The sequence below is a fragment of the Empidonax traillii genome, unplaced genomic scaffold, assembly GCF_003031625.1.
Source record: "Empidonax traillii isolate 1590-97213 ecotype Southwest subspecies unplaced genomic scaffold, ASM303162v1 scaffold4:size3804566, whole genome shotgun sequence".
NCBI classification, from domain to species: domain Eukaryota; kingdom Metazoa; phylum Chordata; class Aves; order Passeriformes; family Tyrannidae; genus Empidonax; species Empidonax traillii.
Window position 1 is genome coordinate 3087297 of NW_020955197.1, and position 26673 is coordinate 3113969.

General features: G+C 39.8%; 1 protein-coding gene across 4 annotated transcripts in view; it reads right to left on the bottom strand.

The window, feature by feature from the left end:
- FAM172A (family with sequence similarity 172 member A) overlaps positions 1-26673 on the bottom strand; it is a 265625-nt gene that overhangs the window by 209696 nt on the left and 29256 nt on the right. For all 4 annotated transcript variants that reach the window (XM_027878113.1, XM_027878123.1, XM_027878104.1 and 1 more), the window contains exon 4: positions 24817-24917. In XM_027878113.1, coding sequence (XP_027733914.1) covers positions 24817-24917 — 101 coding nt within the window. The remainder of the gene's footprint in view (positions 1-24816; positions 24918-26673) is intronic.

Consider the following 26673-nt stretch of genomic DNA (forward strand, 5'->3'; position numbering starts at 1 on the left):
AGGAGATCAGGCAGGATTTGCCTTTCCTAAACCCCTGCTGGCTGAGTCTGAACCCTTGCCTGTCCTGTATGAGCCATGTGATCACATTCAAGATGATCTGCTCCATAACCCTGCCTGACACCAAGGTTAGGCTGATAGGACTGTAGTTCCCCAGATCCTCCTTCAGGCCCTTCTTGTGGACGGACATCACATTGTCCAACCTCCAGTCAAGTCATATCAAGTATGAAATAATGACAATTTCTACTGAACAAGACACCAATACATTGTCTGAAAAGGAAAGGAAAGTTCTTGTTTCTGCAATTTTTATACCATTTCATAGAAAAATGAAGTAGACAATATTACCACCCAGATATAGATTAAAAAAAATTGGATATCAACAACAGTGAGCAGCATGCTTGTGTGCAATTTAAAATTATACTACAACTACTAGCCTGCAAAGTCCTGTGTTTGGTGAATGGTATTATAAAATAGAGAGACACATAAAAGACATTTCAAATCCATATCCATCATTTTTCAGACAAAGTAAAATGAACACAAATAACAGTCAGGAGATTAAAACGAAAATGTGAGAATAGGAATCAAGATGGATTTTTGCCTACAAGCAACTTGTTCTATGACAAGAGAATTTGGTACAATGAGATGGAGAGAAACTGCATTGAGGATGGCCTGCCCTCCATCAAAGACATAACTGTATCTACTGCTCTATATGACATGCAGTGCCGTAATCACATACTAACGTGACACCTTTACCATCACTGTCAGTCAGTAATCTGGGCAATGGACACAAAGGCCAATAGGTGCTCCCATTTTGCTCGGCTCGAGGCCTGATACACACTGAAGAGGCAGGAGACCAGCACATCACCACAATTTGGCAGCAAGAAAGTTGACAAATGGCAAGTTATCACACTAACATCTACGGTTTGCCTATAACTTTGTTTTCCATGTTCCTTCTTTTCCATTTTTCTCTTCCGCAAACTGAGTTGCGAACCTGGGCTACCTGTGGGTCAGTGTTCACAAGGTGGTTCTATTTTGACTGAGCTCCTGCTTCACTACCTACAACAGCAGGCCCTACCACATTCATGACCCAGGCTTGGGAAGATGCTCTTGTAGACGGTATCCAGGTGAAGTGGCACCTGACAAGACAAGCAGCTACTGCACTGGCAGTAGGAGCTCCCAACACCACTTGCAGCAATTTGTGGGCAACAGCAAGGCAGAAGCAGACAGCAACCTACAACTTGCCATGAGAATCCCATTTTTGTCCCCTAAGTGATGCCAGAGACTATGCCTTGAGTTAATGAAACAGAAGCTTTGGATTTTTTAAATGCCAAAATGCTTCCAAGTGATACTGGAAACAACTACTGCTGCTCCTTTTCATAGTCAGCAAAATAATCTGGTTTTTGCTGGGTTGAGAAGTGAACATTATGGTGTCTTCTGCTATTTGTGCTGCTGGCTAATGTGCCTTATTTTCCCAGCACAGTATTCTTAAAACTACAAGTTGTAATGAAGAATCAAGAACATTTTCATTCCTGAATATTGCAAATTATCCCAAAGATATGTTCCTATGATCTAAGTTAGGCCTTTTTCCGTTACTGAATGTAGCCTGTCCAACAAAATCTTTATTAAAAGGTACTAAAAAAATGTGCATCAACCTTCACTTCCCACTTGTATTCACTTTATGATTTACTTAATTTCTGTTCATTTTACCCATATTATCTCTAGGGTTAAAGACTATTTTATGTCAGAAATTACTAGTAGGTCATTTAATACTGCAGCCAAATTTATTCTGCTTCCTCATCTATCTGGCAATATCCTCAACTGGTTTCCTGTGAAGGTGGAAAGGTAAACCCCAGAAAATTAAAACCACAAGATTATATTGAGTTTTTCACCAAAGAGTCTTTCTAAAAGAGAATTGAAAAAAACAATTTTTAATTCTTAGGCAGACTATGAACTGAAGTCAGATTTGTCTTACAGAACAATCAATGAGCACTATCTTACAGATTTACTTTGAAATTATCCAATCATACCAGGCACTTGTATAAAGAAAATTTTGTTCCAGAGAGAAATATTAATGATGTATTTTATTAATTTACAGTTTTACTGCATTTTACTGATGTAGAACTGATAAAACCTGGAGCCATATACCTACAACTCAACATACACCTTGACAATCTTCACAAGCCGAATTCAACGTATTTGCTCTGAAAATAATTTGAATTTTATCTACCTACAACTGTACATATCTGGAAATATTTTTTGCGTATTAGACATCATGTAGGGGTTTAACAGTGGGTCTGTTAGCTCCCTGGAAGAAAAGACTGACTTGGGAAACTTTCGAGTGTGGCCTCGAAGATAAGTAAGTTTTACACACAGGCTAATTGGGAGGCAAGGGCGGACTGTGAGTCCATAGATTTAGCATGTGAGAACCACAGCCTTGTCCCTGGGCATCTCCAGGTATCTCACGATTGCTGCCAAGTGTATCTGTAATTATGAGTGGCCAATTACTTGCTTACTACTTGCTTGCTGCTTTTTGAAAATGGTATAAAAGGAGCTGGGATTTAATAAAGAAGAAGCCTTTTCTTATGTTGCCCTGAATCAGCCTTCTTGTGTGTTTTCTATTGGACTGTCATGATTTAACGACGACAACATCACTGTGATCAAGAGCACTGGTTATGCTGGTATTTGCAAGAACTTATCAGATGTCTCACTTTATGTTTAATCCTTGCCTTGTTCTGGTAAAGTAGCATCCAATGGTCTATGACATTCCTAAACTACTTCAATGAGAAGAGGTATGACACCATAAACTAAACAGCAGATTAAAATCCAAGGCAAACAAGAGCTCTGTTCCTGGCTGGCAGCTTTGGTTATACACTTATGGTATCAAGCAGGTCATTTCCTTGTCTATTATAAATTATTCTCAAGGCACACACCCTCTTAAAAGTGCACTTTTGCTAAACACAGCTCCATTGCTAAACAATGAAGTTGAACAGGGGTATATGTACCACAAGGTAATACCATTTCAAGTGCATCCTGACATGTCTTGAAAAGTTGGTGGAAGGTAACATGCATTCTGAAACTGAAACCTTCACAGAAACACAGAATATGCTGAGTTAGAAGGATCATCGAGTCCAACTCCTGGACCTGCACAGAACACCCCAAGAATCACACCATGTGCCTGAGAGCATTGTCTAAACGCTTCTTGAATGCTGACAGGCTTAGTGATGTGACCACTTCCCTGGGGAGCCTGATCCAATGTTCAACCACCCTCCAGGCAAAGAATCTTTTCCTGATATCCAACCTAAACCTTGCCTGATTCATCTTGTCAATTCAGTCCTGTCACTGGTCACAAGAGTGAAGAGATCTATACCTGCCCTTCTGCTTTCCCTTGTGAGGATGCTGAAGATTGCAATAAGGTCTCCCCTCAGGCTCCTCTTCTCCAGGCTGAACACACCAAGTGACCTCAGCCACTCCTCAAAAGGCTTCCCCTCTAGAACCTTCACCATCCTCTTGGCCGTCCTTTGGATGCTCTCTAATAACTTTATGTCTTTTTTATATTGTGGTGCCCAAACCTGCCACAATATTCAAGGTGTGGCCACACTAGTGCACAGCAGAGTGGGATAATCCCCTCCCTCAGCTGGCTGGTGATGCTTTGCCTGATGCCCCCCAGGACATAGCTGGCCCTCCTGGCTGCCAGGGCACTGCTGACTCAGATTCAACTGGCCATCGATCAGGACCCCCAGGTCCTTTTCCACACTGATGCTCTCCAGTGTCTTATTCTCCAGTCTGTAAACCCAACCAGCTTTGTCCTGTTGACCTTGAATTATAGAGGAAACTGGGAGCAGGAGGCAGGACCCATACTAACAGCAGCACCTGAAAGAACCACAGCTTTGATTTTAAAGTGGATATATACTTCTAATGAAACAAGCTCTCAATGAGGGATGAGTTTACATTGATTTTTTAAAGATCTGTATTTTTGAACCTAAAGTGTGCAGACCTTTACACATTTTTCTGGTAAAGACATGGTACTAAGTAGTGGTGGGTTTGGTTTTCTAGCTGCTTTCTCTGGTGTGCTTACCCTCAGGTTAGAAACCACTATTCTAAAGGATATCGCTGTGGCCCTTAGTGCCATAATCTAGTGACCACAGTGCCAGTGGATCAAGGATTGGACTTGATGACCTCACCCGGCTGATTCTATGATTCTATATACTGAAAGCTTGATTAGAAGACTAGTCCTACTCAAACTTACAAACTCCCTATAGAGTTTTAGAGATAGGTGTTGAGAGACATCCAGTTGTAATGTTTCCCTCAGTCAGAGCAGGAGCTCTCCCATAGTACGGCTAAGACTAAAAGCTGACAGAGTGCATCTGCCTTGGTACCAAAGCTATTTGTTACCAAAAATGGAAAGGAGAAGACAGCTGCATATGAAGAGCTTGCAAGCTTTCCCAGAGTCTAAATATCCTGAACTGGCATACATAAAGGCCAACACTGCACAGAGCAATTATATTTTTTTGATTTAAGTATGCAGCAAGAGACTAAAGCACCTGTTCTTTCTTCTCTATGTCACATTCCTACTGTAACAGTCTTGACATTCAGGACAGTTTCTGAACAACTGGTTAACAGCAGAATATGATTTGTAGTTCTCTTTCTGAAGTTTTCATACACAACTTTACAAAACTTCAGAGAATCATTACATCTGACCACTTTACAAAACTTGGAAACCAGTAAATTTACTCCTTCAAAAGTCAGGTTCTCAGTCATAGTATAAGCCTAGCTCCATCTACCATGGTCAGTTCTCTCATACCCCACAGGAGTAAGCTTCATCTAGGGTCATAGTTTACCAGGAAGCTCCACCACAGGAATATGCAGATAGATCTGTAGCAATCATTCATGTTTGGGATGTTCTTGCTTAAGGCATTCTGCATGTTTTTAACCAATCAGCCTGATATAACTTTGAAGCTGCCGATGCTTAGAGCAAGGGAGCTGATTTCAAAATCCTATGCAGCACCAAGGCCTTTCCTGGTCCTCAGCAGAGGAGCTTTTCTGCCCGACCAGCAAGTATGCTGGCAGAGCACAAAAAGCTGGGAGGGAGCACAGTTTGGACAGTTGAATCCAACTGACTAAACCAACATTCACAGAATCATTAAGGTTGGAAGAGACCTTAAAGACTGAGTCCAACTGTCAACCTAGCACCACCACATTCACCCCTGAACCATATCCTCAAGTGCCACATCCAGATGCTTCTTGAATACTTCTGGACCCTGACTCCACCACCTCCATGGGCAACTTATTCCAATGCTTAACCACTATTCAAGTGAAAAAAATATTTTATAGTATCTAATCTAAACCTGCCGTAGTGCAACTTATGGCCATTTCCTCTCATCCTCTCATTTGAGACATAGTAGAAGAGACCAACCCTCACTTCATTTCAATCTCCTTTCAGAAAGCAATGAAATTCCCTTGAGCCTCCAGCTCCCCAGACTATAAGCAACCCCAGTTTCCTCAGCTGCTTCTAATAGGACATGTTTTCTAGACTCTTCAGTAGCTTCGTTGCTCTTCTTTGGACACAAGGCCAATATATATATTATAAGTATATTCTACGCTAGCAATAAAAGCTGAGCGAAGATGCAGGAAGGGGAGACACTTGGAGGTATCTTTTGATAAGGCATTTGTCTTCCAAAGTCACCATTATGTGTGATAGAGCCCTGCTTTCCTGCAGGTATATCTAATTGTCCTGAACTCTAATTTTTGACTGTTTGGGCAGACTGTGTCTAAAGATGAACCAAGCAGGTTTCTCTATTCTTCACAAAATTTCCTCTTATAAAATATATCAATATATAAATGGAAAAAAAAATTGTTCCTTTCCACATTAACAGGCTTAGCCACAAGGCAAATTCTTTTAGCCCTTTGTTGGGATAACAACAAGGAAGTGTTATACCCACACGGATATGTTGGGGATCGTGAGGCACCAGGGGAAATACCTGATGGAGATAATGAAACATCTTTTTCTGAATGGAAAGCCAGATTTGTGGACGGATGCAGCCTTGAAGAGATTGGTATTGAAGAACCACCACTTGGGACTGTTATTGAATAAACGATGTTTGGGGTAAAACTTACACATAGGTTAAACCTTCATTTTAGTTTCTTTTCCCTCATGGACTTTCTGCCTTGCCAGGCATAACCACAATTCCCTTATTGAAGTACAGCGTGGTACCAACCAATCAAGTTGTTTGGCAGGTTTTAGCCACCTGCCGCTCCCCAGTTACTGCCCGGTTACACCCTCTTATGTTTATTCATTCCCTGTTAATCAATCACTGTAAGAGGATTTGCATGCTCCTCCCGTTTCTCCAACCCAGACCCCTAAAAACCCTCTATCTTCCTTCAATAACCTCAGATCAGCCCTGGCTGATGCTTGCCTCACACCTGTGCCTCGCCTCCTCTTATTTTGGGTTGCGTAAGCGCGTGTGGGGTAGTGCTCGCCTGCAGCCTCCTGCTTCTGTCAGTATCTACAGCAGAGCTGCGAACCCCAAGCTGGTCCACTCCCTTCCCCTAGAACAGAAAAATATGGTCCTCAGCCATTTCTATAATACTTTATGCCAGCATAAGCTTCATAAGTACAAGTGAGTTTGGATTACAATGATCCACCTTGCCAGTATACTTTACACATACGACATAGACTTGCTTCTGTCATTCTGCACTTGATTAGAGTAGGCAACACATGATATTTACTGTATTTATATTTTAGTCATGCATGTGACAGTTATCAGACATTTGGCTGGTAGAACCCCCCAAAAGGTGCATTCACTACACTGACTGCTGTATTCCTCAACTTATCATCAAACATAATGACAAATCACTGTAATACTGGAAAAGGATTCATGAGTTCTGCTGGGACTTGACCGTTTATTTAAACATTTTGGCTATTCACATCTTTTACGTGTATTGAATTTGAAAGTAGCTGCTTTAACGCAAATAGACAAAATTTGTCCACACAGGTATTTATTTATGGACAAACACATACTGAAGGAGCTCAGTTTGCACCTCTTGAGTGTTGGCTATGCTGGGTACATTATTTTCCAATGAAAAGTTTGACTTATGTGAAAAGCACATCCTTTTCGTAAAGGAAAAAAAAAAAAAAGAAAAGCCAAATCCCTCCCCTTCAATGAAAGACCTATGAAGTTTTAAGCAGAAGAAAAACTACTAAGTGCAACTTTTACAACTATCAGCATTGTGTCCTCACATCTTTGACACTTCAGTCTGCCTCAACAAGAGCAATTCCTATCCTAGAGCTTCTATTTTGCTGACAGCTATTTTAGCATTCCTCCTCATCTCCCTTGCTACCTGCAGTTGCATACAGGTTTTTACCTCGTACATGGAGCAACATTTGTTTTAGAACTTGGAAGTTAAAAACTTCGATATAAGTCAGCAGTAGCAGAAAACTACACTTAAAAAATCTAACGTGAATTTTCAAAGTATAAAGGAAAGAAAGATTAAAAAGCTGTTTCAACAAAAACTATAAAACCCCTCGTATTTTATTAAAAGTAGGAATCAGCTATATAACAATCAATCTTCTTTTATTTACTGACATAGAGGAAATTGAGTATTGAGCCCCAGATGATCAGACAGTAAGAATACTCAGTACTTTCCAAGTATTTCCATTAAAAAATTTCTTCTGGTTACCAGTCCTAATTTTTCTTCTTTTTCTTGACTCTTCTGTCTTCCTAGAATCATCATAAACTATGAGTAATTTATGTCCCTACCTTCAGATGGTGCAACCAACTACAGTAACACTTCGTTTGTGTCTGTTGTATCAATATCATAGGAAAGTAAAATATTTAGCTTCCACTTATATTTTCTTTTATTTTTCTAACCAACTTAACAAAAGTACATACAATATCCAAAAAGGTGTCTCACGTAGAACCGTAGCTAACACGGAACAACCAGCCCTTTTTCTCATGTTAGCATTTGCTTAAATAACAGCTTTAAGTTCTACTGTTCGTATCAGCATGTGACAAGGGTGCATGTCTAAAGCATGAAAACAGTGTTGCATCTAAAATCAACTTCAAGTTAAAAAACTTAACAAATCTATTTTCAAATGTATTTCACACATTTATTTGTACTTTTATGTGAAACTCTCAAAAGAATTCTGACTGGGATAGTCAGGTTTTACCTCATAAAATCCACTTAGAGCCATATCTAGTGGAAAGGAGGACAGAAAATTAATTCCTGAATCTAGAAGTTAAAAACATTTTTAAAAAACATTTTAAAAACATTTTACATACTTTTTCCATCCTATGTGTCAGATCTATAGTGAAATAAGTAAAAGTTACCATAATATCTATATAATTTATACTGCTGGAATGACAGCAAAAACATATGCACACCTGCCTCCTACCCCAAGTTAATTTAGCAAAAAACCAAAAATTCTTTGTTTTTCTTCTCAAATATCTTTGATATCTTATTACCAAGAATGTCCTTAGGGTATCAATCAAGAGAGGAAGTAAATGATCTGGCAGAGATACTGAAAAGAATTATGAGGTGCAACTATCCAAAAAAGCACAAGAGGCAAATATTGAAACCCTGAAGGCAAGGAACTGATACTACTTGTGGAGGAGCATGATGCTTTCCTGAATCTTTACCGACAGGACAGTGTATGAGTTAAGATAAATAATCTCAAAATCCTAAGTAGCCAACCTATCAAACTGATCTGCTCTCTTTTAACAGTCATAAATGCATCTAACAGCTTTAGGCACACTAACTGGGTATTTCTGCTGTAGTGATCAACAGAAGATAACAGATACCAAGATTCAGTTGTCACTGAGTTAATGAATTGAGCAGCTGGAGCATCTTAAAGTAATTTTAGGTTGTTTGCACATACAGAAATACAATACTCTATTGATTTATAATTGAATTTGTTTCCTTTCAAATTATTCCTATAAAGGACTGACACAGCTGATACAGCTTTATTAAAAAATATCACTATTCTGCTAAATTTTAATAAAAGTATTCCCAGAAAACTGAAATATATAGGTCTCTTGTTGATAACACAGAAAATCCTTCTAAAATTCTTCCTCATGGAAAAGCTGAAAACCCTGTGAAAGAGAACAAACTCCTCTGAAGTTCTGCAACTGAGGTAAACTAAACATATTTTAAAAGAGTTGGTGTATAAAAGGAGTAATCTATGTAACTGTTTTTCAAAAAACTCATGCTGAAATGGTAGGAAAATACTTTGCCTTTCATGGAAACTTTTAACATCACTGATGGAAACAAGACCTGAACATTCACAAGACAAAGGTGCACCAACTGGTTTCATCACATATACTGATACGTATTCTGCCTAAGCACTACTTAAATATATCTTATTCTAGTCACTTAGTAAGCAAAAAAGGGTTTTTTTCATCACTCCTTTAATTAAAAATAACTCAGCTATCTCCCATTTTATTTCCTTCCTGCAAACTTCAAGGATTTTGGAGTTCACTACTGTGTTCATTCTTTTAAATGGAAACAATTATTAAGTACAATGATAATTCAACTTTTTTTTTTCCTAAAAGAAAAGGAAGGAATGGATACATACAGGTAGATTAGTCCAAGTTTCAATATCAGCTACATAAAAATGTCTAGTACCAAAGTTTATTAAGAACTGAGAGTCTCAACTTCTGCATGTAAACTGAGAATGGCAAGAATGGTTCTAATTGAACTAAAGCTGCTGAAGGTTTTATTTTTAAAAAGCTCATGATTAACTCATTGAAACATTCCCCCTACTCCAATTTTTATCTTCTTTTTAACAATTAGTACCATTCTTTGAATTGCAGCAACTTGCAACTGCTTTATAAACAACCATCTGCCTTATTGTATCTTCTCTGCTTTTCACTGTTTATCAATTTAAAAATGTAAAACACATTTATCAACACATTTATCAACAATGTAACAAATTCCCATCTGGGTTTACGAGATGCTCATCATTTCTTTCAAGAATTATGCTAACAATAATTATGAAACTATCTCTGAACCTTTCGAGTACTGTCATGCTACTGTGATGAACCAACCTACTGCCAATTGCTGCCTGCAAACTAGAAGAGTTCACTGAAGCACATCTGACATAATCATTCCAGTAAAAAGTCTTCACAAACACCAGATTTTGAAAGCCGATTAAGCATATGCAAATGAATATATTGCACGCAATAAAGATTCATATTTAAATTTCCTTAGGTACCATTAAATAGTCTTCAGTCGTCACTGTTTGTCCATCTACTTCACTCAGCAAAAAGAAATGCAGAAAATAAACATACTGTTAAAAGCTGAAATCTTTTTAAAATTCTAGAGACAGTACACATATACAATTAATTTTTTTTTTATGCTGCCTCCACTAGTTTTCTATTACCAAAGGCATTGGCTCAAAAATGAGAAAAGTAAAAGAACTAGAACTTTTTGGAAATCTGTAACTCACAGCTTAGGAACTACTACTAAAGATAAATTCAGCATCATACCCCATTTTCAGTTGCTTCTTCTATTTTGCTTAAAGTCTTGTGTGTCAGTTTAATATTCCACACTTACCTAACAAAAATTGAAAATAATCAAGCCAGTATTAAAAAAATCCCTGTAACAAAATAAGGGACAAAAAAGATCCCTAAAGAACTGCATTTATGATTGAACTTGCTGTCCATAAAGTGACAGATGTCATTTAAGCTCTTCCTTCAACTGGTACACTCAAAAATCTCTATTCCACAGAGATTCTTCTTTTTAGTAAGAAATGAGATCACATCTTCATATATTTTAAAGATTCTGGCTAATCTCTCTTCTGCCTATCTGTCTATTGTGTCCAAATCCTGCAACTCTAAATATTTTTGTGACATTTATGTCTTGGTAAAATCTTGCTAAAGCAAAAAACCTTCTGCAACATTCATTAGTAGATGGATGCTCTGGTTCCAGCCAGGACAGGGTTAGTTTTCACAGCAGCCAGGAGGGTGCACGGCTGGGACACAGAGGTTATTCTATACCACCTATCATCATTGTGGGGGCAGGGGGAAGGGAGTCTCTTCCAGGGAGAAGAGGTCTCTTCCAATTGGATGCTGAGGCTGCTGTGGGATTGGGTTGGGCTCTGAGGAGCATTTTGCATGTAAATCACTCTCTGTTTTGTACACTTGTGTTATCAATATTGTTGCTGTTATTGTTTGTTTTCTTATTGCTCTTTTCAGTAAATTGTTCTTATCTCAAATGTTGACAGAGAGGCTCTGAGATATACATACATGACCTATGAGGTCCACAATATGTCTGATTTATTAGGATAGCTGAGACTTTTTATAGTATCTGTGAACAAGGTCTCTTGACAAGAAGGACATAATTGGTTACAAGTCACTGTCCAGATGTAAAACATGCATGACTAATACATTTATAATTGGTTAATAACAGGTAACAAGGCAATTATTTACTTTATCAAACTCCACCTTCTTCTTGGCACTGATTTCCTTTTGTTCTAGCAAAGAGACTCACAGCCATCTTGGCACTTATAGTACCTATAAAACTATATAAAAGCTTATAAAAGTTTATAAAACTACAAAACACAATATAAATTGCTCACACATACATCATGTTCCTCCCACACTCAACCTATGATTCTTACCCTTTGTGCCTCCAATTCTCCTTCCCAGAACATCACAGGGGGGAGGAAAGGGGAAATGGAAGGGAGCAAAGGAACAGCACATGGTTTAGAGAGTCTCAATGGGAGCAATAAATTGGGGAACACCATTCCTAAACCACAACACCCTTATTTTGACACCTAGTGTCAGGCACAAATGGCGTGCACAAATCTCTTATCTTGAGGTAAGAATATTCTGTATTAGGTACAGAGCCCCTGGTCACAATACTGCTTGGTGTGTTCATGTAGATACGGTACTGTCGTGGTTTTGCCCACCAGACCATCCCTGGGGCTGGGGATGGTTTTGTCCAGGTAATTTCCGGACAAAAAAGCCAGTCAAAAGTCCAGTGACGCCTTTGCTAATTACATCTTCAAGAAAACGGAAGAGAAGGTTGTTGGTGCAGTTAAAATTAAGAGCAGCAGCCATGTAGGGGAGAAGAGCAGTGGGCCCGAGCAGGGCCAGACTCCCTCCTCCCCTAGCTTGGGCCGGGGTGGGGGGAGCAGGTGTAGCTCAAGTCCTCCCTTCTCTCTTGTAAGAGAGTGAAAAGAAAAAGTTTAAAGGATGAACTGCTTGGACAGAAACTGCTGTGGAAGAATTCCAGCCGAAAGATAACGAAACTTCCAAAGTCGAAGCTGGCAGCTGAAGCTGCAGCAAGAAAAGTAAAGTGTGAAAGAGGAGGCTTGTTCCCCCCCGCCCCCCCATTTTCGCTCTCTCTCCTCAGCAGGGAAAGACTGAAAAGTAATCCCTGCTACTTGTAAAAGTTTGTTGGAGTAAGGAGACCCCCTATGCGGCTGATAGAAGAGTCTGTGGATGTACCAAAGAGAACCGAGACTTCATGAGAAAGACTGAAGTGAGCCAGAGTCCTGGTGAAGATTTGTAACCCTGAGAGAAACCTGCGCTGAAGCAGTGATAACTCAAGTGGGATACTGGGATCCGTGTATGTGTGAATCCATACTACTATTAAAGATTTTATAACCCTGAAAAATCTCATGCTGGAACGAGACGACCCATGTGAAATGTTGGGATCCATGTGTGTGTGGATCCGTGCTAAACCCATACCAAAAAGTCTATCAAGGACTGTTCTCCCATGAGGAGGGACCTCCATAGGGAAACAAAAGTGAACTCTTAAACCATTATCCCCTGTAACCCTGTAGAAGAAGATCCATAGTAAACAAGTGTCCCCTTACAAGCCTATGGAATGAAGACCCTTCGGGACCTGGATAACCCCCAGCCTTCAGTCTTAGCCCAGGAGGGGGGTAAGTCCAGCCCTAGAAGCCAACACAGAGCAAGAAAGAAAGAAAAGAAATTCCAGCTGAAACGAAAATACTACTACTACTGAAGATCTATTACTAGAGAGAAAGAGAGCTAGAACTCCGAAAATAGAGAATGAGACTACTTCTTCTCCTTGGACTAATATAAAAGGAGAAGAAGTATTTCTGTAAATATATAGCATTTCAACTTAAGTAAAAATTGTTGTAAATATAGTTCTTTAGTTTTTAATTTATTAGTAGTTTTTATTTTACTAGTAATAAATGTTTATACTGTTTTCCCCAAATCCTGTCTCTCTTTTGTCTGCAAAAACCTTCTCTCAACTAGTAGTAATTGTGTGGGGAGTGAAAAGCAAATTAACCCAAAACAAAACCACAACAGGTACCTACCCCAATATATATTCATGTATGTGCAGTATGTGCTGCTCATGACGATATTTTTTGGAGTAGAGAGAAGTATCAGAATGGCTTGTTAATTTCCTGTGTGGTATCAGTTTATGACATGATAACATGAAGGGCAGTGAGGTTCATTTAGGCTGTGTATCAGTGCTGCTCTCCTGGCCCTACCTCAGGCACTACCTTTGGGAGTCCATTAATAACTATGCCCAGTCTGTGGTGGGAATAGGGGAATATTTTTCCCAGATTTTACCCAGCTTTTCATCCCCTTTTCCTCCTCAAGGCCTATTACAACAGCTTTTGAGAATTCTGAATTTCCCTTTGATGTTTAAGAATGCATGCTCTTGTTGCTAAGTCTGCCAGGTCTCTTCAGTGTGGACCACACCACGTTTGGAGTCAAGAAAGATATTTTCTAGGATGATCTTCTAAATATTTGCCCCGAGGGCGGACAGTCATGAGTGGCATATAAGATGGGAGAAAATGGGCCAGCTTTTGAGGAAACTCTCTGCTCCCATGGTTTGGAAGTTCATGCCTGAACAACTATAGGACGCTAATAAAGTGACAGGATATTTGCTAGGAGAATAATATGGCAACTCCAGAAAGGAGCAACTCCAGAGTGTTGGGCTTTGGCTACTCCTTACTAAACACAGTTAAATACTAGACAGCACCCTCAGTGAGAGGAGGAGGAGGAAAGCAGACGAACAGGCCAATAGGTGGCCACTCAAACTGCAGCTGAACTACAGGAACTGCTCAATAGCAGTCACCCCTGTACAGAAGAAGAAATCCAAGAGCAAACCAGTTCACTTAGTGAGGGATGAAGATGAAGTAGGGCCCCCAACACAGGAGGAAGAGGCAGGGCCAAAGATAATTGCCCAATCCCTGTCTCTGGGAGAACTGCAAAATATGTTAAAAGATTTCAGCTTCCAGTCCAGAGAGCCCCTGCTTCAATGCTGGGATAGTGTGGCCTACAATATGAAACTAGATGGTAGTGAAGATAAACAACTGGGATCTCTGTTCCAGGACACAAGGGGATTAGGAAAAAGACAGAAACACTCAGTCTCAAGTCATGCATGAGGGAAAGGTACCTTTTCAAGGGTGACCTAGTAGTTCACCCACGCAGACAGAACACCATGGAGAAAGGTATCCAGTACCTGAGAGAACTAACTGTGGTGAAGGTAACACATAAGAATTCAAATAACGAGCAGTCAGTCCACTCTAGATCTAACTGAGGTCCAGTCACTGCATGTAGAAATCATCTCATCCCCACTACAGGCCTGCACCTCACTTGCGAAAAGACTGTCTAAGGACGTCCAGCAATTTATAAAAGAAGAGTTCCATGCCCCATCAGTACGGACCACAGTTTATACTATTAGGAACAAGTGCCACTCTGCTCAAGAGAGAAAATACACACCATTAGGTAACCTCTGGTTTTACCTGCATGGCCACAGAGAGGACATGAGCAAGTGGGATGGAAAACCCTATTAGCACAGGTGCATGAGTTGAGAAGAAAAACAACCACTGCAGGAAATTCTTTAAGGATAAAGTCGCCCCAGTTTTAAACTGGGCAAGTCCTCAAACAGAATAGGAGGGCTGACGTTACTTCCAATCCTCTTGGAGGGACCTCCCATTCATATTTACAAAAAGTGAGCAACAAGTACCAAGACCAGAACTAGAGGGGCCCTGCCTCTAGCTAGGTGTAGCAAAGGGACAATTGGATCTACTGGACTGTGTAGATCCAATGGCCTGGCACATCAGACCCACAGGACTATAAGGCTTTAGTTGACACTGGCACAAAATGTCCCCTGATGACATCAAGATCTGTAGGGATAGAATCCATCTCTATTTCTGGGGTGTAGCTGAAGTTGAAGTTAGCCTGACCACGAACAAATTGCAAAAAAACCCATTGTGACTGGCCCAGAAGCCCCATGTATGCTTGGCACAGATTACCTGTGGAGAGCATATTATAAGGACCCAAAAGGGCATCTTTGGGCTTTGGGATAGCTACTGTGGAGAAAGAGGAAATTAGATAGAGGATCCTTCTGCTGTGGCATGGCTGAAGGCCAAAGAACGACAGGTACTGATTGCTACTACAGCAGTGCACTGTCGACAATACTGCACCAACCGGGACTCTGTGATCCCCATCCATGAGATGATTCGTGAACTGGAGAGCCACAGAGAGGTCAGCAAGATGTGCTCACCCTATAATAGTCCCATATGGCCAGCGTGTAAGTCGAATGGAGAGTGGAGACTGACAGTAGACTATCGTGGCCTGAAGGAAGTCAAACCATCACTGAGTGCTGCTGTGCAGGACATGGTGGAACTTCAGTAAGAACTGGACTCCAAGGCAGCAGAGTGGCACCACCATCAACATTGCTGATGCGCTTTTCTTCATTTCTTTAGCAGCAGCGTAGAGATCACAGTTTGCCTTCACCTGTAGGGGTGTCCAGTACACCTGGAACCAACTGCCCCAGGGATGGAAACACAGCCTCACCATTTCCACGGACTGATTCAGACTGCACTGGAAAACGGTGAGGCTCCAGAACACTTGAAATACATTGAGGACATCATCATGTGGGGCAACACAGCAGAGAAAGATTTTAAGAAAGAGGTTAAAACAATCCAAATCCTCCTGAAGGCTAATTTTGCCATAAAGCAAAGTAAGGTCAAGGGACCTGCCCAGGAAAATCAGTTTTTAGGAGTAAAATGGCAAGCTGGATGTCATCAGATTCCAATGGATGCGGTCAACCAAAGAGCAGCTACATTCCAACCAATCAGCAAGAAGGACACTAGCTTTTCTAGGCACTGTAGATATTTGGAATATGAATATTCCAGATTACAGTCAAATTGTAAACCCTCTCTATCATGTGACACGGAAGAAGAGCTATTCTAAGTGGGATGGTTCCTGAACAACAACAAGCTTTTAAACAGATCAAAAGTTGTTCATGCAGTCGCTCATGGGTCAGTCAGGACAGGATAAGATGTGAAAAATGTGCTCTACACTGCAGCCGGGGAGAATGGTCCTTCCTGAAGCCTCTGGCAAAATTACCTGGGAGACTCTAGATGATCCCTGGTGTTCTGGAGGTGAGGATACAAAGGATCTGAGGCCTGTTACATTCCAACTGAAAAACAGATACTGGCAGTTTATGAAGAGGTTCAAGCTGCTTCAGAAATGACTGGCAATGAAGCACAGCTCCTCCTGGCACCCCAACTGCCAGTGCTGTGCTGGAAGTCCCTTCCATACAACAGGCCACTGATGCTCTGTGGAATAAGTGGGTCGTGCTGATCACACAGTAAGCTCAGATAGGAAACCTCAATTGCTCAAGGATCTTGGAAGTCACCGTGAACTGGCCTGAGGATGAAAATTTTGGATTATCATCAGGAAAGGAGAAGGTGACGTGCTGAGGAGGCCCCACCACATAATCAGCTACCAGAAAACAAAAAGTATTATGATCTCTTTACTGATAGTTCCTGCTGTATCATAGGGATACATCAAAAATGGAAGTTGATGTATGGAGTCCTACGAGGTAAGCTGCAGAGGGTACTGAGGGACAAGGTAGATCAAGTCAGGTTACAGAGCAGAAAGCCATTCAGCTGGCTTTAGATATTGGTGAATGAGAGAAATGGGCAGTGCTCTACCTCTACACTGACTCATGAATGGTACAAAATGCACCGGGAGGATGGTTGGACTGATGGAAAAAGACCGGGTGGCAGTGCAAAGGGAAACCCAGCTAGGCTGCTGAACTGTGACATCACTGCCTGGGTAGAGATGTCTGTAAAAGTAACATCAAGTAGATGCACATGTACCCAAGAGTTGGGCTACTAAAGAACATCACAACAATGAACATGTGAATTGGGCTGCCAAGATTAAAGTGTGTCAGGTGGATCTGGACTGGCAACATAAGGGTGAGTTATTTCTTGCTCAGAGGGCCCAGGACACCTCAAGTCATCAGGGAAGAGATGCAGGAGACAAAGGGGCTCAGGATCGAGGGGAAGTCTCCCAGGTTATTCATGACTGTGAAATATGCACTGCAGTCAAGCAGGCCAAGCAGGTAAAGCCTCTGTGGAATGGTGGATGATGATCAAAATATAAATATGAGGAGGTCTGGCAGATTGATTACATCACACTCCTGCAAACCCACCAAGCCAAGTGCTACGTGCTGGCAATGGTGGAAAGAACCACTGGATGGCTGGAGATGTACCCTGTGCCTCACACCACTGCCCAGAACATCTCCTTGGGCCTTGGAAAGCAAGTCCTGTGGTGACATGACACCCCAGAAAGAACTGAGTTGGACAGTGGTACTCATTTCAAAGACAGCCTCGTAGACACCTGGGACAGAGAGCAATGGGACTGAGTGGGTACATCACATTCCTTACCATGCACCAGCCTCTGGGAAAATTTAATGCTACAATGGACTGCTAAAAAATATTTTGAAAGCCATGGGTGAGGAAACCTCCAAATATTGTAATCTACATTTAGCAAAGGCCATCTGCTTAGGTAACACTTCCTTGGAGGTTCTATCAGTCAAGCTGGCCCTGCCAAATCAAAACTTCCACATACCGTGGAAGTGCATTAAGTCCCTGTGGTGCATAATGAGGGACCTGTTGGACACGACAGTTTGAATTAGTCCCACCTCAAGCAAAGGCAAACCCATCTGTGGAACTGCTTTTGCTCAAGAACCTGGGTGTACCTGGTAAGTAATGCAGAGGGACACTGAAACACATCGTGGGGGAATTTGATCTTTTGGTGAGAACAGTCTGTAATTTTGAATTCTATAATACTGGTTGCTGAATGACACTGTCACAGTATGCCATAACTACCATGTACAATGAAGATGGACTAATCCAGATTTACCAGTTGTAAACTCCTGATGCAGCTTGCAACCAGCCAACAGTACACCAGCTGCCCTGAAGACACTGATGGATAGACTGAACCTGTTTAGTTCTGGACTAAATGAACTCAGCAGACGTCTTGGATATGACTATGGAAATGATGCCTATGCTTGTGTGTACATCTACATATATGTGTACAGTTGGAAGATGTAGGATTTTGCATAACATAGAAGGTATAGAATAAGGGGTGTATAATGTTTTGGTTCAGAACAGAGTTATTTTTTTCTCAGTAGCCAGGAGGAGACAGGGCTATATACCACCTCACCTCATTTTCCTGGGAACAGGGAAAGTGCTTGCTTCTGGGTCAGAGGCCATGCTCAAGCTCCACAGCAAGTATTTTCTGTGTGAATCACTCTCCCTCTTTTGTACAGCTTTGTTATAAACACTGTTGTATTACTGTTCGTTTTATCTCACTGCTGTTTCCACTGAATTGTTCTTATATAAACTCCTGATCTGTACATTTTTTGCCCCCAATTCTCCTGTCCATCTTGCTGCAGGGGAAGGAGGAGGAGAAGAGGGAAACAAGTGAGCAGCACGTGGTTTGGAAAGTTTCAGTGGGAGCACATAAGTGGCAAGTACCATCACTAAATCCCAACCTGCCCAGAAGTGGCACTATAAAAGGAGACCAACCAAAATAGCATTTAACCACTTTCAAAAATAAGGATGGGGGAGATACTTTAATTAAATGCTTTCACTTTACCTCTGAAACAGGAGTTCGGAAAAGCTTGTTAGGTTTTCAGTGAGAATTGTTGCTATCTCCATGAAATTTCACCTTTATTTGACTGTAATACAAAACACTGAAAAAATTCAATTCACACATGCACCTGTTAAGTATTTGGCATCTCATTCTCTGAACAGAACAACCTCTTCAATAGCCCAAGCAAACAGGCATTCCATGAAAACAAATGTCAATGAATCTGCCTATACATTACAACGCTATGAATTTATTTTGTCCACCCAGTAAGACAAATTCTTTTAGTCACTAAATAACTAACAGCAAATACATTATAATAAGCCATGGTACACAAACATAATTTTGCTTAATCCATGGTATGCAGCATGGACTTTATTATATTAAAGTCTCACTAGCCAGAGAAAATCTGGAATGTTCAATGATAAACTGCAAAGAAACTGAAACTAGAGTGTAAGGATTTCAACTAATCATCTGCAAATTTTATTTGAAACTTGATCCTGCAGCCCTTATTCACAAGATCAGACCTATTGAGTTTATTCACATGAGCTTTGGCTGCAAGATTGGACCTTAAGTACTATCAGGTGCGCGTATAGCCTATCATCAGATTTTGGGTTATTCATGCAAGAAGCTACCCTTTCAAATGCAGACTACTTAATGCTTCCTTCTTCATTAACTTACATGTCCTCTTCTGCTTCTCTATGCTTTCATTTGTGCTATGTAAATAGCCTCTCTCAGTCATCGAAACAAATAATGCTCTTTGCAACCAAGGAGGAAATTAGTAGCAGGTGAACGCTTATTTTTTAAATTATGTTGAGACCAAGCTGTTCTTTAACTTAAAGGAGATCTGGAAAAAAAAAAAAAAAATTGCCATTTTGCTACTTAGCCATCTTAATTATGGGTTGTCACTGTCATAATTCTACATACTTATCCCCCTCGCCCCCCTCAAATATTAAACTTGATGGTTAAACTACTTTATGATGAGCTGGACCTAACATTGTGCACATACTTTAAAGCAGTTTATTTAATGGGACTTCTCTGATGACATAAAATTAACTATTTCTTATCATACATGAAACATGCAAGAAATTTCTGACTTAAGTATTCCATTTTTTTGCTTTACATATGTGTTCTACATAAATACAAGGTATTGTGCTATGGGTAACTGTAAAAAACAAGAACAGTTCTTCTGCTACCTTATAGACTGCAGCAGGTCAGAAAGGCTACAATTACAAGAAGCGGCATAAACTTGAACAGGATCACAGCAGAGGCATTTATGTCATGGTCCACATTATAATCTATAAATTTACAAATCCTCTTTGAATTTTGCAAGACATGGGTAGACAAGCAATCTGTCAGTGCAGGTAAAAGTCTCTTCATTAGTGATAGAGCTCAAAGTAATCAATAAATTATAACAATATCTGCCTTCTGATGCTAGGGGTACTCTGGTACTATATGATTGTGGAAGACGAAAGTCAATATATAATTTTTGGTATAAAATTTCATTATCAGCACAACCTATGCATATTTAAATGAAACCCCAGCAACAGATATTTTCTTTATAATTCCAGCTAATTTCAACGTAACGATCAGGCAGGGGCTGAAGCTGACTGTTGGCAATTTCAGTAGTTATGCTATCAACTGAAACTGCAGTACAAACAATAAGCACACATATCCACTCAGAATGCAAGGAGGCATACATCATATGAGTCTAATCTGGAGCTTAACCTTGAATCCAAATCTCCATAACTTGAAGCTAGAAAAAAATGTAAAAATTCAGCCTTGAACTGGAATGGTATGTCTGCAACAACTGAACTGTTGTCACAAAATTGTTCTCAGTCGTACTTCAAACCTGCCATGCAGATTAATCGGCAGTTCGAAGCAGCTGCAACACCATGTTCTATGCACTTCTGTTGCCATTTTAATTTTTAAAAAGCAAATGGAGAGGCTCTCCACAAAATTCAATGCTTCAATACCAATGACTGAACTAGAATCACAAAATTATGAACAGTTCGCTAAATTGTCTATTAGCAACACATATCAAGAGGGTACAAAACAAACTGTGTGCCTGAAATAACCGATCAGTGAATGAAGAATAAAGAGATGTAAGCAGTAGAGATGTTGATGAACCATTTTAATTTTTGAAGAATCAATTTCCACACAGCCAGAAAAGTGGCAGAACACCACAGATAGTGTATTTACGACTTCTGACAGCAAAAAAAGCATGGTGACCAAATGGAAATTTATTAATGCTCCAAGAAAGACAGAATTATGCTGGTAACATAAGGCCAGAAAGCACATTCACTTCTTAAAATCAGTAAATTGCAGTAAAAGCAGCCCATAGCATATATATATATATACAGTAAAAAAAGTTTCCTTGTGCAGAATGTGTATACCCTTTAAAAATTAGAAAATCAGCATTCAACGACTGAGTTAACAATAGAAACACTGCATACATAAAACACTTTTGTCCAAATCTAGCTACTTCATTATCACACCATACGTCCAGCTACATAAATCTTGAGCCAAAAATGTACACAAAGAACTCCTAAAGCCAAAGGATGATGTTTCAAAGCAAAGGCCTAAGGCAAGATTTTACTACATCACCTTAGAAATCATGAGAAATCATGATGCTTCTTAAGCATCACTGTTTGCTAAACACATCTTTCCTCTAGACTACTAAATGGCTAATCAGAAGGTAATATACCACTTCTGTACTGTTCAACCGCTGCCTCACTGCCCATTAATCTATGGCACAAAAGAAGGTTTTATATATGTGAATAAATGCCAAGGATCGTCATCCTCTGTGCTCTCAGATAACTGTGCCAGAAACAGACAATGGAGCATTTATAAATTTGTGGCTTGTTGGAAGACCTGTGTAGTACCTAGCACCTAAAAGACAATGAACTGAAACACAAATTAGTTTCTTTTCTCCTAAAAACACAAAACAAACAACTTAAAACAATTCCCTCTGTCAATACCTAACCTCAAGCCTTCCTACCAATATAAACAAAACAAATTTCCAAAGATCATTCAAACCTGCAAAATGCACAAGACAGATCACAGATGTAAGACACCCACTCATGAACACATACACCTACTGATAAACCAGAAGTCACAAAAAGTCCTTCATACTACTCAGTGTTGAAGCTGTGCACACATTATTCAGATACAAAAACCAGAAATTTGATTAAGTTTCAAAACACACATAGGAAGGTGTGGCTGCAGAGAACAGACATGGAAACATACTAATATTTACAGCTGTGTCTTGTTCAACTCACTTATTTGCAAAATGGGGGTATTTGAACAATGCAGATACACACGAAGGTCTGCACACAAAAAACATGGAAGTGTTTCCTCTTGGAAGAAATGTGTAGACAAGGTAACAGACAATGCAACAGAATAATCCCTTTTTGGGAAAAATATACAAATTGAAAAGATATGAGAAGTGGCTGCAGTAGCCCTGCCCAGTGTCTCCTTCCACAATCAAATGGGATTCCTGCCACAGCTCCTGCAGGAATGAGGAAGAGGTGGTAAAAGGCAAGCTAGTCATTGGTAACAAAGTTCTGGCAGGAGAAAACTGTGCTGAACAGCTGGGCAGCTCCAGCACATACAGCAGAGTGCCCAGGCTGACATACAAATAGAGGGGCTGAACGAGCAAGCACAGAGCACCAGATCTCCAGAAGGCTGAAACACCTCTCCTGTGAAGACAGGCTGTGAGAGCTGGGGTTTTCCACGCTGGAGAAGAGAAGACTGGGAAAACCTTAGAGCACCTTCAAGAGTAATGGGCTACAAGAGAACTGGAGAGGAACTTTTAACAAGAACATGGAGTAATAGGATGAGGGACAATAGCTTTAAACCAAAAGGGAGTAGGTTTAGATTAGATGTTAGAAAAAAAATTCTTGACTCTGAAGGTAGGGAGGCGCTGGAACAGTTTGCCCAGAGAAGCTGGGGATGCCCTTCCCCTGGAAGTGTTCAAGGTCAGGTTGGACAAGGCTTTAATTAACCCAGTATAGTAGAAAGTATCCCTGCCCATGGCAGGGAGTTGGAAGTACTGTGACAACCAGGTAATATAGGCATGCCAAAAATAATGTTTCACCATTGTTTCTGCATGTCAAAACTTCCTACCAAAAATTCTCTGTCAGCTTTCCTGCCAGAGGTCCTCATCAGTTTCTTGCTGGAATCTTCCTGCCAAAAGATTCTGCTACTGTTTATGGTTATCATAAATCTTCGAACATGTGAATAGGTCTATGTGCCAAGAAACCACATACAACCTCCTTTGAACACTATAAAAGTTGAGGAAAAATTCTGGAAAATCAGGGAAAGGGAGAGAGAACCCATTACCCTAGTCAAGAATCTCTCTCCACCTCCCCCTCACCTTTTCTCTGTCACCACATGCTGCCTGACTGCCATCGGAGACTGAAACTCTGCTGGCTGGAGAAGAACTGACACCCATCGTGCCATGTGTGTGAGGTACACCTTATCTTTTTATGCTTACTGAGGGCCAAAAGGTGCTGCTGATTGAGGATCGGGACCCTGCATAGCCTGGGACACAGTAAACATAAGCAGCAAAGCCACACATCCTGGCTGCATTCCAGAGAACTAAGCTGCTAAGATACCCCAAACAATTCTAGGATTTTATAAATAAGGCATTTTTCTTCCCAAGGCACCATTACACATGAACAAGCCTTGCTTTACTGGAGATGGCTAAACATCTGCCTATTGATGGGAAGAAGTGAATTGATTACTTATTCTGTTTGTACAAACAGCTTTTACTTTACCTATTAAACTGTAACTCTGCTTGTGAATTTTTTCACTTTTACCCTTCGGATTCTCTCCCTCATGTCACAGTGCAGAGTGAGCGAGCAGCTGTGTAGGGCTGAACTGCCCACAGGGGTAAATTATGAAAACTAGAAAACCTAAAAGACAAAATGGCTAAACATGCATAGTCAAGTATATCTTTAAGTAGTCTGAATTACTGTAACAGAAAGAATAAGTGGGAAATTAGTGCGTTTAATTCTTACTAAAACAATAGCACTAATGCAAGTGAGACAATCATGAAGCAAAGGTGGTTCTTGAGTGATGAGTCCAGCAGAAATCAGTGGGCAATATTATATAGTCTAAGAAGAAGACCCTAGTTTGTGAACAGAACTCTGCACCTTCTTTCTCCAAAAGCCACTCTTACATAAGCAGCATTATTCAGTCAAGGTCAGTGTGCTGAGACTGTTCTTTCTGCAAGGCAGGGAGGTTGTGACAATGCAAGAAAGACGTAAGTACACAGTTCTGCATTCACTGAGACTAGCTGCTTTTTAACAAGTCCATGCTCTGACTTCTAAAGCAATACAAAAAGCTTGGCATTGAAAATGAAGTACATTTCACATAGAAAAGTAACTATGGTCAGTTGCTTTTACACCTCCAAAAAGCCAGGAAATACTAGTAGCATCCAAATATCTAATACACCAACAAATATTTAATCAATTAATCATTAGATATCTACTTAATCTATCTAGTGGCTCCTGGTACCACCTAGCAACACGAGAAAATCAACAAATGCATTTATCTTCACCTACAAAGTCAAATGCCACTGTTTTGTACTCCATGCTTTACCCTGAGGGGACTGAAGTTAAAGAAAATACTGCAATGTATAATATCTAATTTAAGTAATCTAGATGATATTCCATTTTGAAGATATACTGAAGCCAAGTAGTCTAAAACACATATTAAGCTATGTAACGAACAATAAAAATTACTGTTAAAGTATTAATATTGAATAATCCTGAAATACCTTCTGTTAAATGACTGAAGCCTCACTAAATCTTCATTAACATATATAAAAGAATCACTTCTAGAGGGGAAAAAAAACCAAAGCCCACAGCATACACATGTATATACATATATCTATACACACACACATACATACATACACACACAAATTACATACCTCTCCGAGAGCTTCATAGCGCTTTTGGTTCCATCTGTGCAAATCTTCACGATAATTAAACACAAATGGTTCCCCAGTTTTTATATGTCTTAATTGCCCTTCTGTAAAAGAAGCAAAATCATTACATTTAGAATATTTCTTCATTAAAAGTAGGACACATTTAATTGCTGGAAATTTTAAAAGAAGTCTACATCTAAAAATTGGGCTATTATGAATTTCTCCACATTTTTGTTATAGGATTTTTGAAGGAAAACATTTGTAGCCTAAAAGCAAGATGCAGTCCCCTTGTATGGTATATATTGCTAGATAAAGCTAAACAGAAATCATGACAGTGAAATTACACACAGGTATCAAATGCCAAACTGCTTTGCAAGAAATATTTATGTCTTAACTGCTATGGATTAACAGTAAAATGTAAACATTAGCAGTTAATATTTGATCTCTAGTACTCAAACTGTAGCTGCAAATCCACTATTTCAAAACCAACTCTATTATGGAGAAATGAGAGTACAAAAGGGCTGGAAGCTCAAAGTAAAGGAAACATTTACTTTCAAGCTTAACAACTTTCAAAAGTAAACTGAAAAAAAACATGTCCACAGTTAGGGTAAATATCTTAACTCCTAGGCATAGTGAAATCAAGTAAGAGTTTCTAGATTCAGTGTACTCTGAGATTACAACAGTAGAATGAAGCAGACTGCTTGATCAGAGCAAAACCCCCTGCTATTCTTACACTCCAATGTAACTTCCCGAAATTGGTCTTTTTTATAGTCAAAGTTAACAGCTCACACAAACATTGATGAAGACATAGACTGCCTTAAAAAACAATAATAAAATGGCAACCATGAGGCAGTAAACTGGGGAAAATAGATACCTTAGCAGTAATATTTCAGTTTATCAGACAAAACACTGATTATGATCTCAGATGATCCTAAAATTGCAGTTACTCAGGGAAATATAAAAAACCAGGAATAGGTACAAGTAAACTCCTTTAAAAGCTGAAATGTATACATGATGAAACTAAGGTTTCTCAGCAGTGTTTCCTCCTGAACAGAAAACAGTTGCTTAGTTATCATCTTTTCAGAATGTTTACACTTTGGTTTTGATGTTTTAAGTAAAATATTTAAGATCTAATACCTATACTAGTTATGCTTATCTGCTGATCTAACTTTTTTCCCAGATCTGCCTTACCTCATGTACTAGATACCAAGTAAATATTTCTTCACAGCTTTCTGTCCCTGTGTCAGGTCCAGATATCCTTCTTCTCATATTTTCATCACAGCTTTACAATCAGCTGTTCCTTCTCAGCTAGTTACTTTTCAAATATGCCATTCAATAGTACATGAATTGTCCTTCTCAGCAAGTAAAATGGAACAACTCTCTGGTATATTTTTTCTTTGGCTTTCTGGAACCTTGGTCTTCTTCAGATTTAAATAATCTGATAAAAATCTTCTGTACTTTTCCATCATAAAAAGAAATGTGATTATGACATAAGAGTACATGACTGAATATTTGAATTAAACGTACAAAGGCAAAATGAAGACCTTTTTGCGTTGCTGACCTGTAGCATATGTAATAGGTTTTCCTCCATTCTATGGAAATCACTCAGGCTGTGAGGTTAGTGATGAAATATTCAGTAATATAATTCATTCCCCAAAATTCAAATTTCAGCCCTTTTTATCAACCACATATGAACCATTAATTCTGAAGTCAGTAAGGAAGACAGTAGACACTGTGCAGATCTAAAAATAAGGAGCTGAAAAGTGACAGAGCTGAACCCCTTCCATCAAAGAAAGAGCATCACTTTCATGACACTTTCAGTCTCTAAGTACCTTCCTGTGAAAGCCATCAGGGTATTAA